Source organism: Petaurus breviceps, unplaced genomic scaffold, assembly GCF_028583685.1.
Source record: "Petaurus breviceps papuanus isolate PSGF00001 unplaced genomic scaffold, PetGlider_PUasm1.0 208, whole genome shotgun sequence".
Classification (NCBI taxonomy): domain Eukaryota; kingdom Metazoa; phylum Chordata; class Mammalia; order Diprotodontia; family Petauridae; genus Petaurus; species Petaurus breviceps.
In genome coordinates this window covers 12,042,774-12,063,102 of record NW_027185852.1, presented here as the reverse complement: position 1 = coordinate 12,063,102, position 20,329 = coordinate 12,042,774, and the positions used below count along the sequence as shown (strand labels likewise).

Here is a 20,329-nt window from a genome sequence, read left to right as displayed (position 1 = left end):
TCTCTCTCTCTCTCTCTCTCTCTCTCTCTCTCTCTCTCTCAGGATTTATTGACACTATTTTCTTTTTTCCCTTTTTTGTATCACCGTTACTCCCCCTTTAACATTCCCCCCCAATAAAATAAAACTCTTCTTTATGACAGATAAGTAGAGTCTTACAAAACAAATCCATACATTGGCTGTATCTGAAATGTGTAAACAGCTGTGGTGCATTCTGCTGCTGCCTGGGGCATGGATGGACCTGGGCCCCTATTGGGCTTACTGAAGACTTCTCTGTCTGTTCCAGATGAAGGGGGCTGATCAAAGGGCCACAGAATCTCAGAACTCAAAGGGACCTCAGAAGCCACTTTGCCCAGCATCTTCCTCCTCCCCACTCCCCTGCCCCATCACAGGATAAAGGGTTGTCATGGAAAAAGGACATTCAATGGATCTTGTTTGAACCCGAAGGGCTCAACCAGGAGCAGTCTCTGGGAGTTGGAAAGGGATAAATTTTGGCTCAACTTAAGGAAATAATGCCTTACAATTAGGTCAGTCCCAAAGTAGAATGGGCTCTAGAGGCAGGATGCCCTCTCAGCAGAAGTCTTTGATCAAAGGCTGGGTGGCCTTTGGTCATCCAGGGGCTCTTTGTCAGGGATGGTTGGACTAGGAGGCATCTGAGGTCCACTCTTCCAACTCCGAAATTCTGTTATCCCCCAGAAATGAGTGGATTTCCTCACACCCCATTACCAGTGCTTCCCCTCTGAGATTACCTTTCATTTACACTGCGTATCTATCTATCTATCTATCTATCTATCTATCTATCTATCTATCTATCTATCTATCTGTCTGTCTGTCTGTCTGTCTGTCTGTCTGTCTGTCTGTCTGTCTGTCTGTCTGTCTATCTATCTATCTATCCATCCATGTATCTATCCATCTGTCATCTGGCTGCTTAACTGTTTATTTATGTATCTATCATCTGTCTGTTTACTTATCTATCTGCCAGTATATCTATCTTTCTGTTATCTTTATCATCTCTCTCTCTAGTTTCCATATCTATCACAAGCATCTATTTATGTATCTATAAGCTATCTATCTATCCATCTATCCATCATTTCTCTATCTCTCTTCTGTGTTCATATTGTTTGAATGTTGTGTCCCATTAGAATATAAGCTCCTTGAGGGGAGAGACTGTTTTTGCCCTTTTTTTTGCCTCCCGATAGCTCAGCACAATGTCTGGTCCACAGTGAGTGCTTAATGAAGTTTGTTGATTGGTTGACTCTCCATTTTAGGGCCAGTTGTACATCTCATGACACTTAGCATGAGCTATCCTCTGCTCTAGGGATTTATATGTATTGTATGTATGTCATTGAGGCAGCAGGCTTGGCTAGGAGTCAGGAAGACCTGAGTTTGAATCCTGCCGCAGACACTGACTAGCTGTGTGAATCTGGGCAAGTCACAACCTCCTTGTGCCTCATTTTCTACAACTGTAAAAATGGAGAAGATAACAATTGCACCTCCTTGCCAGGGCTATTGTGAGGATCAAGTGAAAAAATGTGTGTAGAGTGCTGTCCAGACCTTAAAGCACTTCATAAATGCTCTTATTATTGTTATCACACTTAAAAATGATTTGTATACTTCGAGCCTCACCTGGTGGTATGTTTGTCCTTTGGGGGGTTGGGTCATCCTAAAATTGCAGAATCCTTGTGTTGGACAGGACCCAGAAGCCCTCTCATCATCATTCCCTGAACAGGAATCCCCCTCTGTGATATACTATACAATGGGTCATGGAGCCCAGGCTTAAAGGCTTCCATTGTGCGGCAACCTGCTCCCTGAGGCTGCCTGTTCCATTTTGAATGGTCCTGGTTGTGGGGACTTTTCTCTGACTGAATCAAAATCAGCTGGTTTGCTTGGCTTTCCTTAGCCTTTCGAATGTCTCTTAGCTCTCTCCAAGTTCAAGGTTTACTTTGTTACAGTCCATTCAGTTCTTGTGTCCCTCTCCCATCCGTCAGCACAGTATCTTGGGCAGAGTAGGCAGGCAGACACTCCATGACCATTTCTGGACTGATGATCCTCATTGGTGGGTTGGCCTTTCTTGGCTTTGGTTCTGAAGTGGCAGCCTGGGTTATTAGAGAGTTTCCATTGTATTCTACTAGAAATAAAGAGCACTGACTCTAGAATCAGAACCTGGGTGCAGATTCCACCTCTGATGCTTAAATCTGTGTAACTTTGGACCAATCACTTAACCTCTGTGGGCTTCCATTGCCTCATCTGTCCAGCTAAAGGGCTGGACTAGAGGTGCCTTCCAGTTGTAGGTCTGCGATTCTCTGATCGCTTCTGCCCCGTCTGTCTCAGCCTCAGCCTGATTAGGAGCTGGAGCCCCAGAGAGACCAGGAGAGGAAGGGTTCATAACTCTGCCATCATGAAATTGATTAGACCTCCGATTGGTATGAAAGGTCCTTGTGTGAAGGGAGCCATCTTTAACTGGCCCATGTGGACTAAATGTAATTTCTGTCATCGTGAAGGAGCACTGGCAACCTAGGAGAATTCATTATGCCAAATTGGGTTTGCTATGCTCAGCAGCAATGTTTCTGAAGATGAAGTTCAACCTTTGGGGGAGAGAGCTGAAACAAATGAGTTTCTTAATAGCTGTCCCACTTAGCGTGTGCGTCTGAGAGAGCTTAATGTTTTAATGCCTTCTTTTTTACCGTGCGTCACAGCCCATCTAGCACTGCAGTTTCTAGTAAGATTTTTATATGGTGTCCATGAAACTGTGAGCCAGGCTTATTTTGGAGAATTGTAGCTAGCTGCTTTAGTTTGTCCCGAGTGCCTAAGTTGGCGCCAGACACATGGGGTTGCTCATGATGTGATTCTGAAGAGCCAGTCTCACTCAAACACAGCTCCTTGTGGGTAGGGGTTGGCACGTGACCAGCACCAAAAAAGACACTAGTAGCATGATACATCAGGCGGGAGGATCAACTTTGGCTTAAGATAGAAAGGCAAAATTCTGCCAAAGTGTCCTTGTATCTGGAGTGGGATTTCTTTCTTTCATTCTTTTAAAAATATTTCTTTGTTGCTGTTTCAGATTTGATTTAAAAATAAAAATATTCCTTGATGCTTTTTGGTGTAATTCAATTCCAAATATATTCCTCTTTTCACTTGGTGAGCCATCCCTTGGACAAAAATTTATAAAGGAAAAACAGCATTTCAGAAATACCAAACGATGTATCATCTGCGTCTGACATCGTGGGTCACTACTAATCTTCTCTGCTACAATGAAAAGAGGGAAGTGTGTCATTGTTGTGGGATTTGGGGGTCTTAGTCAAGAAACTGGTTTTCTCATAAACTACCAAGGGCAGTTGCTGCACCATCGAGTTATGTCCAGATTCATACGTAGAATCAATCATAGGATTTTAGGGCTCAGCAAAATCTTAGAATCATCTGGTTCAATCTCTCTTTTTTTTTAACTAGTGAGGAAAGTAAAGGCTAAACAGCTTAAGTGACTCACCTAAGGTCACACAACTAGTTAATGACTGAGCCAGGAGTAGACTCCAAGTAGACTGGTTCCTAGGTCAGTGGTATTTCCATTACCCCTTACTGCAACCAGTAACCTTAGGAATGATCTTGGATGGCAGTAATTTGACCTTTCTGTAAATGGACACCCCAGAGCCTGCCCAAATGCTAAGAAAAGCTAGATTTGAAATTTTATAAGTAGTGGAGTTGATTTAAAATATATATAATTTTATTGATGTCTTTTAAATATCATCCACATTTCCTGATGTTCTGTACCCTTCACCTCTTATAACATGAAATAAAAAAGAGAAGGGAAAAACAGTTCGGTAGAGCTAAGTAACACATTCCCCCAAATCTGACAAACATGTATTATTCCACACTCTCAGCCCCCATCTCTATAATGAAATAGGAGAAGAGGCTTCCACACTCTAGTCTCCCATCTCTGCGATAAAGTAGAAAGTTCTTCCTCATATCTCTCTGGTCATTATCATGTCATGACTCAGTTTCAGTTGTTTGGTTGTGGTCATTCTCTCCACTTTCCACTTTTTGTCCTTGTGCATGCTATTTTCCTGGTTTTATTTAATGTTGCTCTGTATCCGTTCACGAGTTTTCTCACATTTCTTTGCATTTATCACATTTGTTTCTTAAAGTCTGGTAATATCCCATTACTACAATTTGCTTAGCTGTGCTGGTTCCATGAGTATCTCCTTGTTTTCCTCTTTTTTTTTCCTGCTCCCCAAAGTCAAATTTTGGTGTATCTGCAGCCTTTTTTTTGTTGTTACTGATCTCATTGCTGCCCATGCCTAGCTGTGTAATCTTTGGGGCAAAGGGTATAGCCATTTTAGTCACTTTCTTTGCCTAATTCTGAATTGCTTTCTAGAATGGCTGGACAAATTCACAGGTCCACCAACAATGTATTAGTATGCTGTCTTGCTGAAGCCCCTTTAATATTAACTCTCTCCATCATGAGTAATCTTTGCCAGTTTGTTGGATGTGAGGAAAATCTCAGAGGTATTTTGATGTTAATATCTCTCATTTTTAGTTATTTGGAACCTTCTTTCAGTATGTTCATAATAAGTTACATTTCTTCTTTTGAGAACCATGTGCATATATCCTAAGGGTGCAATGCATTTCAAAGCACTCTCATTGAGTTTTAAACAAGTTGCTGTGTTTCATGAAGAAAAAACCATCAATAACCCAGCTATGGAATTTAAGCTCTTTTGGGGGAGGGATGGTTTCATTTCTTATATTTTTATTCCCAGTGACCAGCATCTTGAGTGTTTGCACATGATAACAACTTAAGAAATACTTGTGGAATTGAAGGTATTAAAACCATCTATTGTTTTTAAATGAATCTTTAAACTCTCCACTTAAAATCAATAAAGGATTTTAAAAAATTAACTAAAAAAAACTCTTTGAGAGATAGCAAAGGCATATGGGTAGAGGGCTGCTGGGTTCAATACCTGTCTCTGTACATGGGACCCTGGTCAAGTCACTGGGCCTTTCTGTGAAACTTTATAGGATTGTGGGACAGGTGGGGCTTTGCATAGATTTTTTTCCCCCTGGGAATTCCCTATTTCAATGAAATGCTAGGTACAGACCCTACTTCCTCCTACCTAATTAATTAAATTGCTTCTGAACTCACATGTTTTCAACTTGAATTTTAAAAATTGGGATTGTTATCTTTAAAGTGAGGAATCAGACTGTTTTCTGCCCTTGGGCCAGCCTTGCCTGCCTGTTGGCAGATGATGGCCAGCAGCTCTGTAGGCTGTCCTGTGCTCCAAGGCCTCAACATTTGTACTTTTAGCTGTGTTGTTTCAAGCAGTGAGCAGCCCCTCTGATACCCATCCCTCTTTGCCCAGGAGAATTCAAGGAAATGTTCTGTGTCTGTTTTCTTTCTAACCTTGGCTTGACAGAGCAGTTAGAATCTAGCTAGCTAGATTTTGTTTCCCAAAGGGTTATTTATCCTTCCCTTGAAAACCTTGACTCTTTTAGGCATTTCTTTCAAAGGCTCTTAAATATTGTATAAATATCCTCAGTTTACTTTTACTATAGAAACATGCTCAGGTTCTTGGAACCTTGAAATGGAGGCTTTTTAATTTCCATCTGCTACTGAGCCATGATGGGAGTGTACATGTATGTGTTTAAATAAATCATTAGTATCATTTCAATGATTGAGCAACAACGGGGTAGTATGATGATCTTGGAGTCACAAAGACCTGAGCTCAAATCCTACCTCAGACTTTTGTGAGCTGTGAGACCTTGGACATGTCCTTTCTCAGTCACAGTTTCCTCATCTCTAAAAAGGGAATTACTCTCCTTATTACTATTCCAAGAGTGTGATAGAAATGCCAACTGTCCAAATGGGCTGAGAATTTTAAAGTAAAATTAAGATATTATTTCTTAGAACTTCATAGACTTTTTAGACTAGACCTGTGATTTTATGGGTAAAGGGAGATAGATATCTAGATAGATGTAGATCTATAGACATAAAATATATGGATCTATGTATATCTTAATAGACATAAGATGTGCATCCATTCATCATCCATCTAGAGATCTCTATCTCTACCCCTATGCCAATGTAGACTGGGATCTGCTTTGCAGTGTAAAGTCCGAGATCACTAATTAGGGCACTGATTGGTTCCCAGTAGGCAGCATATACGAGAGGTGGGCCGTCCGGACTTTGATGTTGGCTCCCTAGCCAAGCTCCTCACTGCATCTCCCTCTTGTGCCATTTCTCTATAGAGCTTTCAAGTCCTTCTCTTTAGCCTTGGGTTCATGTCAGTTTTCCTTCTTTCGAGCAGATTAAATCTCATAAATTTAGGAAACTTGGGCTTTTATTCTGTTATTACTTGAGTTTTCAAATATTTGGTCTGCTCTTACCCCCCACCCTCCTTTCCCATATGTTAGAGAAATAAAGGGCTGTTTCAGCACTTGGGGAACATTTGTACATCACTAATCTTCGAGTGCTGAATGCCATTTTGTTCAAACCTTTGGTGGTGAGGGAATAAATCTGTTTTGTGAGATGCATTCCCTCCCCCCCACCCTTTAACCCTTTATGAGTGTTTGGATCAGGAAGGCTCTTGGCTATGTCACTGACAAGACTGGCTATAAGGAAACACTAGGCCTCCAAGCTACCTCTTCCATTTTAAGAGTGACCTTTAAACTTGCTGGGCTACACAGGGCAACTTGAACTTCAGAATGCCATTCCCAGATGGCCTTCCCAAAGCAGACTTGGTGAAGGGAGTGGCAGGGCAGTGGTGGCAGCAAGAGCCACAAGGGGGTACCTTATCCTTGGGCTGGACCTGCTTCTGAGGGCTGAATCTGCTCCCTGCTTTCATTTGGCCTGACAAGCAGAGGCTGGCACCAATGTGGTGTGTGTAACTGAACCCTGATCCATGCACCACCCTCTAGAGCCCTCTCCACCCGAGGGGGAAAATGAGGCAGAACTCAGTGGGAGGCATTCGGCTGGGGACTGCAGGGGGCTGTTTGCAGAAGGGCCCTTTTCTGAGAAGTTTGGGGGCCCCAGAGAAAGACTTTTTTTTAACTTTGTGCCCCTCCTTGTGTCTCCAGTAGCTTTAGCAGCTGACTCAGATCCATTTGCTTCCAGGGCAAGTAAAGGAAAGGTTTAGCTCCTTTGACAATCTTCAGGGCTCGGGAGCTATCAGGGGACTGCATAGATACCTCTCTCTGGAATAGAAATAACCACCGCCAACCCGAAGCAAGTGGAAGATAATATGTGATTTCAACTCAGATTTTCCTTACAAAGAGAAACATGGAAGACGGTCCCGTCCCACTGCTGACTTTTCTCACAGCTCCTTACCATGACCAGAAACCGGGAACCAGCGGGTTACGGAAGAAGACCTATTATTTTGAGACAAAGCCGAGCTACCTGGAGAATTTTATCCAAAGCATCTTCTTTTGCATAGATTTAAAAGACCGGCAGGGCTCCTCCATGGTGGTTGGTGGAGATGGGAGATATTTTAATACATCAGCCGTAGAAACAATAGTGCAGATGGCTGCCGCCAATGGGGTGGGTATCTTGATGGATCCCTTGCTCTCCCGATAGAGAATCTGTTCTTTTTATAAATAGGAAAAAGGAGTGGTCTGGGCTCAGCATGCCCAGGTGTGGGGGTGTGTTTGGAAACGCACATCAAGCCTTCTAATATAGAAGAGTTTTAATGTCACTCCAAAGGTTGCTTCTCATGGCAAGGGTTTTCGTTTTTGTCTTTGGATGTCCAGCATACAGCAGGCACTTAATCATTGCTTGCTGGATTGAATTGAATGAAATCATGTAAGTAGTCTTTAAATTGCTTTCTTTTAAGAAAAAGGGTGTATGACTATTTGCTTTAGAAGGTAGAGTTATGCTGCTGTTTGTCTGTAGTGCTGACTCCTGTGAAATCTCTATGTTATTTATTAATTTTTTTGGTAAGGAAGAGAGAGAGAAAGGAGAGAGGGGTGGGAAGGGAAAGAAATAAAAGTGAGAAAACAAAGACTGATGAAAGAGAAAAGAAAGAGGGCAAGATAAGGAAAGAAAGAGAAAATAAGGAAATGTGAAAAAAGAGGAAGAATAAAAAAAGAACTAGAGAAAAGAGACAAGGAAATAAAAGATAAAGACAGAACAGTGAGGAAAGAGAGAAAAGAAGAAAGAAGAGAGAAAAATAAAGGCCAAAATGTGACAAGGAGAAAGAGAATAGAGAGAAAACTATAGAAGAGAGAAAATAGAACTAAATAAGGAAAAGAAATATAAAGACTAAAAAAGAGAAGAGAGGAAAAAAGGGAGAAGAAAAGAGGTAGAAAAACAAAGATGAGAAAAGAGAAAAGAAAGGGAGAGAGAAATAAAAAAGGAAGAAAGAAAAGGAGAGAGAGAGAGAGAGAGAGAGAGAGAGAGAGAGAGAGAGAGAGAGAAATCTCACTGTAAACTGTCCCCTTAACTGTTTTCTCAGGGGCGTCCAGGAGGACTGTATTCTCTGAAGCTGGTACTAATGAATGGGGGCGGGGGGGGGGGGAGAAGGTTTTCTTTTCTTTCAATGGTCTCCTTGTTGTAGTTCAGCCACTTGTCAAAGAGGCAAACAAAACCCAGGACCCGCAGTTTCTTATGGATGGGGCTATTCTGCAGAGATCTTGGGAGGGAACTGGAAAATCTTCGGTGTAGGCTTTCCAAGTGGCCCTTGTGCCAGGGGACCTGCTCCTAATAACCTGGTCCACAAAGAAGGCCTGTTTATAGTGAGTTTGTGCAGTGGGATAGAGATAATAACCCCTAAAGGGCCGGGGAGAAGGCTCAGCCACAGCTTTGTATCCTGGAAAAAAAAATCATATTGGCTCGATGAGCGGGCACCCGAGGACTCCAACTCTTGGCTTCTGTGATTCATCAGAACAAAAGGCCCTGCTCTTAATATAACAGTTGACACAGACGCCCTGGTTGGTAATCACGGACATCACTGGCACATTCCTACTTTGCCCTAGTTGGATTAAAACATGTAGCTGTCTATTTTAAATATTGTAGGTGATGTATAGAAATGTCAGACAGACATTCACATCCCTGCAGTACAATCTTTAATATTCACCACTTGGGAAAAAAAAAATAAACAGTCTGCCCTGGGAGCCAAAGGCGGCACACAGGAGCCAAAGGAGCCTTGCATTCATCACTTTCAGGGGCACCCTGAGCAGGTGTGATCACAAAAGCCAGTCTGAAACCAAACCAAACAAAGAACCCCCAACCCAGCGCAGCCAGCCCAGCCAGCCAAGCAGCCAAGCTCTTCTGAGATTCCACTGTTGGTAATGGGGTCCCATGCCGGTTGCTGCTAGGGTGAGGTGCCCCACACGGTCTTGGCGGCTGTAATGTTGCTGATAAGGTGCTCCAATATGAAGTGATTAGGAGGCATCCACATTTTTAAGCTAAAATATGGTGTGCAGTAAATTTTATCTCTGAAGGGAAGCTGGGAAGGGAATGGCATCAAGATGCTCTTAATCTTTTGAGCGAGAGTCGATGGAACATTATTCTCTAGCAACCATCTCGCCCAGTGAGGGGGGCAGAGGACGCTGCCTGCTTTGGCCGTGATAGATCTGGCTTCATTTCATCTCTGTGTGGAGCTAAAGAGTGGGGGGAAAGGCAGGGAAAATGTGTAATTCAGGCAGAGCCTATGAACTTGGCCTTATTTATGAGGCATAGGTTTGCTAAATAATACATTTAAGTGATACTCAATGGCCAAGTGGTATATTAGGGTGGCTCTGCCTTGAGTCCAGCAGGCACAACCCCAGAGTTAGTTATCCCTGCCTTTTTTCAAGGGCATGACTTATTAAAAGCAGCCTCTGTGATTTAAGGAGCCAAGGCTTGCCTGATAGGCTCTCAAATGAATTATTTAAAAGAGTTAATAAAGCTTTTGAAAGGCAGCATGTATTTGTAAGAGAGCTGGGCTGGTGAGAGCCAGGGAGAACTAGGTTCAGGCTCAGCCTCTGACACACGCTGCCTCTGTGACCCTGGACAAGTCACTTAACTTTGTAATATCCCCAACATCTCTCCAAGTCCCTGAGTTCCAGAAGACTGACTGAACTACGATGGCGAAGGGGGTGTCCACTCTGGGAGTTCCCCACTGATATCACATCTGAACCAAAACAATGATGATAATAGCATTTATATGGCATTACATATATATATATTTTAAAGTTTACAAGGCGTTTTACATATATCTCATCTGATGGTGGTAATTAATAATAATAGTAATAAAGCACTCATAGCTTACCTTGCTTTCCTCATCTATAAGATGCCAGTTAGTAGTCATAGTAGGTAGAGTGCTGGGCTTGGAGTCAAGAAGCCCTGAATTCATATCCTGGCTCAGACACTTACTAGTTGTGTGACCCTAGGCAAGTCACTTAACCTCTCTTTGCCTTAATTTCTTTATCTGTGAAATGGGGATAATAGCACCTACCTCACAGGGTTGTTGTGATGATCAAATGAGATCGTGTCTGTAAAGCATTTGGTAAGCCTTAAAGCACTCTATTTAATTTTTTATTTAATATTTCAGTCATTTAATATTTTATGATTGAATTGTTATTGAATCATAACAAATTTTATTTAATATTCGTATTACCTATAATATCTCAGATCTAAGTCTTTGATCTTATGATTTGATCAAACTCAACATGCTGTGTGTGTATGTGTGTCTGTGTGTGCATGTATATGTATGTGTGTGGTGTATGTGAGAGTGTGTTTATGTGTGTGTGTCTTTGTCTACGTGTGTCTCTGTGTGTTTGTGGGGTGTGTGTGTATGTGTGTGTTTATGGTTGTGTGTAGAAGAGACTTATTTTTATTTGTTTAATATGCCCCCAGTTTTGTCCATTTTAACATTTTGAAGATGATAAGCCTTTGTACAACTATGACAGCCAAAAGACAGGGCATGGGTGGGGGGGCACCAAGGCATTGAAGGCTCATTCCCATAGACTACAGTATGTGGACGGCTATCCCCTCCCAGCTCCAAGATCCCAGAGATTATTAAATAGGGCAGTATATTAGATGTCTATTTTCCTGTGTTCAGCCTGCTGTCTCCTTCCCGTTCCCCCAGTATTTTTAGATGAATTACATAATATAATATAAAATATAAGACTCATGAATGCCAAGTTTCCCTTAGGTTTTATATAAATTCATACTGTCTCCATATTCAGGAAATCATGATGCACAGAGTCAAAGATTGGCGAAGCCCATGTGGAATATTGATACCCCATCCTGTGCCCAGGGTAGTTAGTTTGATATGTTTCAACATGAGGATACCACTGTGTACAACCAGCAGGCCAAGGAAACCTGACCTTGGCTATTCTGTGGGATTGGGGAGCAGTGAATGCAACCACCAATGAAATAGATGACTTCAGCATTTCCTCCTGTCCTGCTGTATTCTGCTCCCCAGCCCTTCCCTCCTGTGCCCTTGGCTCAGTCTCCCAGAGTGATGTTGGCCTCCCAGTCCCACTGGAGCTGGCCTCTGAGAACATTCAGCTCAGTGTTCCAGCCTAGGTCAGCATTGGCTGCTTCACACATCAGTCCCAGAAGCTTAACTTGGAATAATTTTACTATGTCCTCCTATCCCCCTTCATGGAGGTCAGGGAGTTCTTACCCTGGCCTCTATGAGTTTGTTTTTATAATGTCTTGATAGTATTTCAATATAATCTATTTTCTATGGGGTGCTGTGTATTTCTTTTTATGCATTACAAACACAATTCTGGGAAGGGGTCTGGTATCACCAGGCTTGTGGAGCGGGCAGTGAGACATGGAAAGGGTTAAGGAGCCCTGCTAGAGATACACCATTCAATCTATTGGAATTTTTAGAATCCTAGAGATGGAGAGGCCTTCAAGGTTATCCAGTTCCAGCCCCCTCCCCTTTCATATGGAAGTTGAAGAACTCAAAGCCCATAGAGGTTCAATGACTTACCCAAAATCACACTGATAGTAAGTGGCAGAACCAAAATTTGAACCCAAGTCCTCTGACTTTAAATCTAGTCTTCTTTCACTTCAGAAAACATTTATTGAAACTCTCCAGTGTGCCAAGCAGTATGCGATGAGCTAGGGATACAAATGAAGCAGTTTTTGCCCCCAAAGACCTTGAAGTATGACTGAGGGGAAACAACGTGAATGTTAATACGTGTATGTAAAATGTACTCAGATTAAATTTGAAGGATCCCTTCTGGGAAGGTGGACGGGGCTCAAGAATGAGCTCCTGAGTGGTCCACAAAGCCCCAGTGAGTGTGTGAGCAGAAGGCAGGAATGGAGGGCAGAGATTTTTGTTTCTGAGGTGGCTAGGTGGCACGGTGGATGGAGTTCTGGGCCTGGAGTCAGGAAGACCTGAGTTAAAATCTGACCTCAGACACTTACTAGCTGTGGGCAAGTCACTTAATCTCTATTTGCCTTAATCCACTGGAGAAGGAAATGGCAAACCACTCCAATATCTTGGCCAAGAAATTCTATAGATAATATGGTCCATGAAAGTCAGATATGGCCAAATGACTGAGTAACACATTTTTGTTGTCATGTCACAGATGAGAAGACTGAGGTTCAGAGTGGTTCAGTGACTCTGCCCAAGGTCACAGAGATGGTGAAGAGCAGAGGCAGCGTTTGGACCCAGGACCCATGTTTCCATTCTAGTAGTCTTTCCACTGTACTTGGTTGAGTTATAGGGAAGAGAGACCAGAGGACAAACTGCTCTAGAGAGGTGTGGTTTTTCAGCTTCTTCTTGATTTTCCATTTCCTTTATTTCCCAGTGTAGCCTCCTTCTTTTCCCTCCTGGAGAGGCATCCCTCAAAGAAGCTAAGCAGCTCAGGAGAACTCCCCAGTGCATTATTGTTACATCTACAGTATTCCCTACCTCCGGTCCTCCACCTCTGCAGAGACATAGAGGGGGTGACTTCTCATGCCCCTTCCTTGGGACCAAGCTTGGCCGTTATCATTTCTCAGCATTCAGTTTCAATGATTTCCCCCTTCTCTCCATTTATATTATTGGATTCCTGCTATATATTCCCGGTTCTCCTTCTTTCAGCCTAAGTCAGTTTCTCTAATTCTTCTTTTTCTTCTCGGAATTCTTCTTATTCATTTCTTAGTATGATCCTTTAAATCTATGCATCGCCATGGGTTTCAGCCATTCCTTAACAAATAGGCTTCTATGTTGTTCCCGGTTCTTTGCAACTATCCCATCCCCCTTCTTCCCGCCCCCCCCCCAATCTTGTTGTAAATATTTTGGTGTATGTGGGGATTTGCTAAAGATTTCCTCCCCTTCTGGGTCATCCTTGAAGTCTGGGAAATAGCCTGCAGTCTCAATGATGTTGTCCAACTCTTGTGGCCCCACAGAGGATGCCATTCAGACATTTTGTTCAGGCTTTTCTAGTGTTGTTATTAAGAGAATCTCAACTCTCTGCTTGGAGGAAATAGAGACATTCTTTTTTCAGTTTCTCCCTGGCATTTTATTCTGGGCAGTAGTTCTTCTGGGTTATTTGTGGCAAGGAGTCTGGTGAAGTAAATAACAAAATTCTGAATTGGGAATCGGAAAGAGTTTGGTTAAAGTCTCAGCTCCTTGGGCATTGTTGGCTTGATTTGGACCCATTGTTTCATCCAAGCAAGGGCATTTATGGAGTGGAATGTCCTTACTCCTGGTTAGACTGCCAGCTCGTCCACAGCTCTGAAGGTTGCTTGGGGCCCCTAGAGCTTCCCAGAGCTCAAGTGGCTTGCCCAAGGTAATACCACTAGTGTATATCGGAAACAAAACTTGAACTCAGGTCTTCTAAACCACCATCTGCTCCATCATCTTGTAGATTGCACTTATAGCTGTTTAAAATTCTGTATGGTGTGGATTTCTCTTCTAGATTGGAAGACTAGTGATTGGGCAGAATGGCATTCTCTCCACCCCAGCTGTGTCCTGCATCATTAGGAAAATCAAAGCCATTGGAGGGATCATTCTGACGGCCAGTCATAACCCTGGCGGCCCTAATGGAGACTTTGGAATCAAGTTCAACATTTCCAATGGAGGTGAGTTGGTTTATCTGTCAGTGAATGAGACACCTGCCTGCACTGAAGGAGACCCGGGTTCAAGGATGATGTTCTCAGTAAGGTTCTTGGCCTTTTTGTCTCTTTGCTTCCTTTTCTATGAAAACAAACAGGACCCTCATTCCTCCTTACTTGTTTGGAGGCAACAGGTTGCCTTACAAGGAAATTTGAGGGAAAAAATGCTAATACAACACCCATAAAACCCATCCGGTGTTAGGAGAACTCAAGGAAGGCCATCCAACATGTTGGGTAGGTTCCCTTGGGCAGCTAGGTGGCTCGGTACATAGAACACCAGGCTGGAGGCAGGAAGACTTAATCTCTGTCTGGCTCAGTTTCCTCAAATGTAAAATAAAAAAACCCTACCTCCCCAGGTTGTTGTGAGGATCAAATGAAATAATATTGCCAATGTGCTTGGCACATAGTAGGTGCTTAATAAATGCTTGTCCCCTTCTCTTCCCCCCACCTCCAGATTCTGGGTACATGGCCAGACTTACCCTTCAGGAAAATCATTTTGGCACCTACCTGTGTATAAGATTGATTGGAGAGGTGAGAGATTTGAGATTTCCCTTCTCTGCGTTAAACACTCCCATTACCTTGGTGGCCTTGTATAAATCACCTCATTATCTGGGCCTCAGTTTCCTCATTTGTAAAATGAGGGAGACAGATTCCAAGTTTCTTTCTGACTCTAACTCCTAATGAATGGGAAGTACCAGGGATCCATTAATGCATATGAATTGCTCAGCTTTGTTTTCTGAATGCCTTGTTCCCTCTGTGACCATCCTTTAGTAACCCAGGGTTTGCTGTTTAATTTCCAGGACCAGCTCCTGAAGCCATCACAGAGAAAATCTTCCAGATCAGTAAGACAATTGAAGAATATGCGATTTGCCCAGACTTGAAAGTCAACCTCAGCGTTCTTGGGAAACAGCAGTTTGACCTGGAGAACAAGTTTAAGCCATTCACAGGCATGTAGCCCTCCCTCAACTCAGCCCTGGCATCCTTAGCCCCAGGTTTTCTCAGGAAAGTTGGCTTTGCAGCTCTGGAAGACAGCCTGTCCCTTCAGATGCTTCACGTACATTAATGAAATGACCTGAACTCTCTTTATATAAAAATTCATTGAAGCCTTTTGTTTTGATAGCACAAGCCCTCCTTTTGTGATAACTAGTCTCCCATTGCTTCTGCCTTTGTAAGAAGGGAAAGCCCAGTGACATATGTCCCTACATAGTAAACATTCTGTATTTCCCACTGAGGAGGGAATGGTGTGCTCCAGCATCAACCAAAACCTGTTTGTAGTGAAATGTTCACTGAGGTGGGCTCTCTGACCTTGGACACTTCATCCCTGGGCCTCAGTTCTGTCTCTTGTAAAATAAGGGACTTGAGCTACATCATCTCTTAGTGACATTAAATAAGACTCTCCAATAGGTAAGTGGTCAAAGGATATGAACAAATATTAGGGCTGCTAGGTGATGCAGTGGACAGACTGTTGAACGTGAAGTGAAGAATGCTTGAGTTTGAATCCTAACTCAGACACTAAACTAGCTGAGTGACCCAGAGAAAATCTCTTAACTTCTGACTGCCTCCATTTCCTCAGCTGTAAAAATGGGGATAATAATAGCACTTTCCTTATGGGGCTGTTGTGAGGAATAAATGAGATAACATATGCAAAGGGGAAAGATGGGCACACTCATTCATTGTTAGTGGAGCTGTAAACTGGTACAACCATTTTGGAAAACCATTTGGATTTATGCTAAGAAAGTGATGAAAATGCCCATACTCTTTGAGTCAGAGGTTGGGCATATATGCCAAATGATAACAACCAGGAGAAAAATTTCCTATATATCTACACATTCACAGCAGTGGCTTTTGGGATAGTAGGCAATGCCTAGAAACATAGTGGGTAGCAGTTGTTTAGGGAATGTCTGAAAGGGTTATAGGAATAATAGATGTCATATATACATATATCATATAATAGAATATTAGTGTACTATAAGAAATGACGACTGGAAGGAATTCAGAGTATGTGGGAAGACTTAATATGAACCGATGTAATGATGTAGGCAAGAGCAGAAAATAATATACATAGTGACTACCATGATGCTAGCAGCAAAGACTAGAACAGAGCTGAAGTCTGTGCCATTGGAAGGCCCCATCTTGGTCCTGGGGGAGAGAAGAGGAAATGCACTTCCTGCTTCCCTCGGGAGGTGAAGTGCTGTGGGCATGGAATGGAGTCCGTGCCAGTAGGTACCGCCTCTGTATTGGTTTGACGTAGCTATTTTTCTTTGTTATAAGGGAAAGCTTGTGGTAGGGGAAGGGGCTACCTGAAAATGACCATGATATAAAAACAAAAGGCATTGATAAAATTTTTTAAAAATTAAAAAAAATAAAGTAAATCTTGGTCAAACTGTGCCCCCAAAGTCACATTAGGTCAATAGATTTGTAGGATGATTTGTATTACCATATATTTAGAGCTACAAGGGACTTGAGAGATTGAGGTCAATGTACCTGTTTTACAGATGAGGAAATTAAGGTCCAGAAAAATAACATGACCAAGGCCACACAGGCAGAACTGGGATTTGAACTCAGGTGCTCTGACTTCAGGCACAGTGTTCATTTCCTTGTACCACATTACCCCCAGTCAATTAGGACCAGATTATTTACACTCTGATGTTGCCTTAGCACATCTCTTACTTGCCTTACATTTCTTCTTGGAAACTCTTAGGGCTCAGGCACCATCTCCCATCCCCTACACTGATGAAGCCCTACATTTATAAAAGAAAAGGGAAAGTCAGCGTGGCAGGGGCTTGGGGGCAGAAGGGTGGTGGCAATGGTGTTGACACATTTTCAGACGTCGAAGCAGTCTGGGAATGCACCAGATCCATCCTGGACTTAGAATCAGGAAGATCTGTGTTCAAATCCTACCTGACACATTTCCTTGCTTGTATGGCCCTGGGAAAGTCACTGAATATTTATCAGGCTCAATTTCCTAATCTCTAAACTGGGGAGGTTGGGCTCAGTGGGCTCTGGGCCCTTTCTGTCTCTGAATCTATAATCCTGATTCTCTCATCCTCTATGTCCCCTCCCTGCCAATACTTATTTGTGGCCCTGGGGGAGTAACCTCTCAGTGCCCAGGCAATTCTGTAAGGCTGGAAGGTATCTACCTGCATTGGTAGAAGGAATTTCCTCACCTGGGAGTTCTCTATACTAATGAAATCACTCTCTGTTTAAAATAAAGTTCATGGCTTAAAAAAAGAAATCCAGGGTCACATTTCTGTTTCAGGGTAAGTTTAATTCTCCTGTCTTTCCATCTTGTTTTGTTTCTTTAGTGGAAATCGTGGATTCAGTGGAAGCTTATGCCACCATGCTGAGGAATATCTTTGACTTCAGTGCTCTAAAGGAGCTGCTCTCAGGCCCCAACAGGCTAAAGATCCGCATCGATGCCATGCACGGAGGTAGGAAATAGCAGTCACAGTCACGGCAGTGTGGGTGCTTGGGCAGGATTTGGACAGCTGTGAACAATTTGGCCTTTTCATCTTCGTTTTGATTTTTATTTTTCATGCTCATAGGATTATAAATTTAGAACCAAAGGCACCTGAGAGGCCATAGGGTCCAATCTCCTTATTTTACAAATGAGGAAACTGAGGCAGAGGTTTAGTGACTTACTCAGGGTCACACAGCTTGTAAGTGCCTGAGGCAGGACTTGAATTCAGGTTTTCCTGACTCCAAGTCCCGCACCATTGATTTGTTCCTTAAAAAATTATACTCAGAATATTTTTACAGAGTTACTTTTGGACTGTTTATGGAGGTGTTCTGTTCCCACTGATGAAAATCATTCTCTTTGAAGCATGAAACTGGAGGCTGTGCCAATAACAGGCTTGTTCTCCATTTTAAATTTTCTCATTAAGATCCAGGAACTAGGGGCAGCTAGGTGGTGCAGTGGTTAGAGCACCAGTCAGGAGGACCTGAGTTCAAATCCAGCCTCAGACACTAACTGTGTGACTCTGGGCAAGTCACTTAACCCTGATTGCTTCGGAAAGGAAAGGAACAAAAAAAGAACCAGGAGCTAGATTTTGAGTGAGATACAACGTTGTGAAACCTCTCATCCAGTCAAAAAATACAGTGCATTTTCTACACTGGTCTCCCTTTTTTCTTCAAGTGTCAGTCAGTTGCTAGAGATGGTAAATTTTATCTTGAGCCACCAAAATGTCCTTTTTCTTTGATAAAAGAAAGAGTAAATTGGTAATTGATTATAGGAGAATGAGAATGTAGTCCTCCTCCCCCTCCTCCTCCCCCCTCCTCTTCCCCCCCCCCCCTCCCCCCTCCTCGTCCTCCTCCCTTCTCCCCCCTCCTCCTCCTCCTCTCTCCTCCTCCTCCTCCTCCTTTCCTCTCTCCTCCTCTTCCTCCTCCTCCTTTTCCTCTTCCTCCTCCTCCTCTTTGGAGATATCTCCTCATTCTTCTGCACTCTGCCTAACAGCAATGGTGTTAGTAGTAACTTCTAGTTATTACTCAAAATAGGCAATTACTCAAAGCTCAAAGCATTCAACTGTCCCTTTTGTGGGAAGGGTCTTTGGCAGCTCTGTCACTCGGCCTCCCACCCAGTGCTGAGTCCCCCTCAATGGCATCCTTCTCAACAGCTATCCAAACCCCTGCTTTGCACATACATGGCTTCTCATCTCCCTCCCACTGGAGCCTGAGACTCTTCCCTGGGACAGAAGGGCTCTGATGGGTGAGCTTTTGGCTCATCTTGCTGGGACCCAGGTGTCTACCGTGTTTCCCCGATAATAAGACCTATCCCGAAGATAAGCCCTCCCCTTACTGTGTAAGATTCCTCTAAAATAAGACCTCCCCCGAAAATAAGCCCTATTGAGATTGCTACTGTAGTGAAGGTGATCCCCTCCCCTACACACTACATTACGGTACCCTCTGTATGCACCGTCCCCCCCCCCCCCCCCGGGTGAAATGCACGCCACGCTCCGAGCTGCATCCAATCAGAGCTGCAGCAGTGAGTGCGTCATTCTGTTCTTCTCCAGTGATTTGCTTATTGAATAAAGGTACATTTTTTTGTTCACATTTACCTGTTTATTAAAATTGCTGTCAATGTTCATTAAAATAAGCCCTCCCCTGAAAATAAGTCCTCTGGTGTTTTTCTGTCCAAAGAAAATAATAAGACAATGTCTTATTATTGGGGAAACACGGTACCTCATTTCTCAACCCCATGTTGCCCCTGAATTTCTCAACTCTAACAACTTCCTTTGTAACAGTCTTTCTGTGTGGTCTTCTCCCTTACAGTATCAGCTCCTTGAAGGCAGGGACTGTTTTGTATGCTTGTATTTATATCCCCAGCATTTAGAGAGTAAACATTTAGTAAATGTTTTATCTTTAATAAAGTGCTTTGTTGGGTGGCTAGGTGGCACAGTGAGTAAAGTGCCAAACCCGGAGTCAGGAGGACCCCAGTTCAGTTCTGGCCTCAGACATTTAACACCCACACACCCACACACACAAAAACTAGCTGTGTAACCTTGGGCAAGTTACTTAACCCCAATTGCCCTCCAAAAAAAAAAATAAAGTGCTTTGTTTTGTAAGGAAGCTTGTTTCACTATTGGGAAGCTCTGATTATTTGTAAGTTCTTACATTTAAAGTTAAAATCAATCATTGGATCTATACAGAGGGAGCCTTCTCCCATTTTTAAAGGCCAGCCTTTCAGATATGTGTTGTGTGTGATAACAGAGTATTGGACTCAGAATCAGAAAGACCTGGGTTCAGATTCTACATCAGACACTTCCTAGCTTTTTGACCCTGGGCAAGTCATTTAATCAATTTGTGTTTTCTCATCTGTAAAATGATGGGATTGGGCTTGATGGCCTCCAAGGTCCCTCTCCACTGTAAAGCTATGATCCTGTATCTGAAGACTGCTATCAATGAACAAGTGTTTATTAACCGCTTATTGTGTGTTAGGATAAGAAGAGACAAAGAAAAAACAAAACACAAATCCCTGCCCTCAAGGAGATTACATTCCAATGGAGAAAACATGACATATTGATAATCACTACATACAGAGTGAAGGAAGGCATCCTTCAAGGGGGAGGGTTTTCTGAGAGGTCAACAAGCATTTTCTTCTCTAGGTTAAACATCCCTCCTCCCTTCTCTCTGCTATTCCTCATGGCTCCCCAGGCCCTGTATAGTGCTTAGAATTGAACAGAGTACTTCACAGCCGGGCTGACCAGGGAAGAGTAGAGGGGGCCTGTGGCAGATGCTGGGCCTCTATCTCCTGAGCATTTTGGGTTGCCCCACCCTACTATTGCCTCCTAGCATGCTTGTAGCCCG

The 20,329-nt window shown here is 43.0% G+C and overlaps 1 protein-coding gene across 1 annotated transcript in view; it reads left to right on the top strand.

Annotated features, from left to right (window-relative positions):
- The window catches only part of LOC138165271 (phosphoglucomutase-1), an 82,248-nt gene that overhangs the window by 26,021 nt on the left and 35,898 nt on the right, over positions 1–20,329 (top strand). Inside the window, exons 2-4 of the mRNA XM_069093416.1 lie at positions 13,831–13,993; positions 14,827–14,973; positions 17,332–17,457. Of these exons, the coding sequence (XP_068949517.1) occupies positions 13,831–13,993; positions 14,827–14,973; positions 17,332–17,457 (436 nt within the window). The remainder of the gene's footprint in view (positions 1–13,830; positions 13,994–14,826; positions 14,974–17,331; positions 17,458–20,329) is intronic.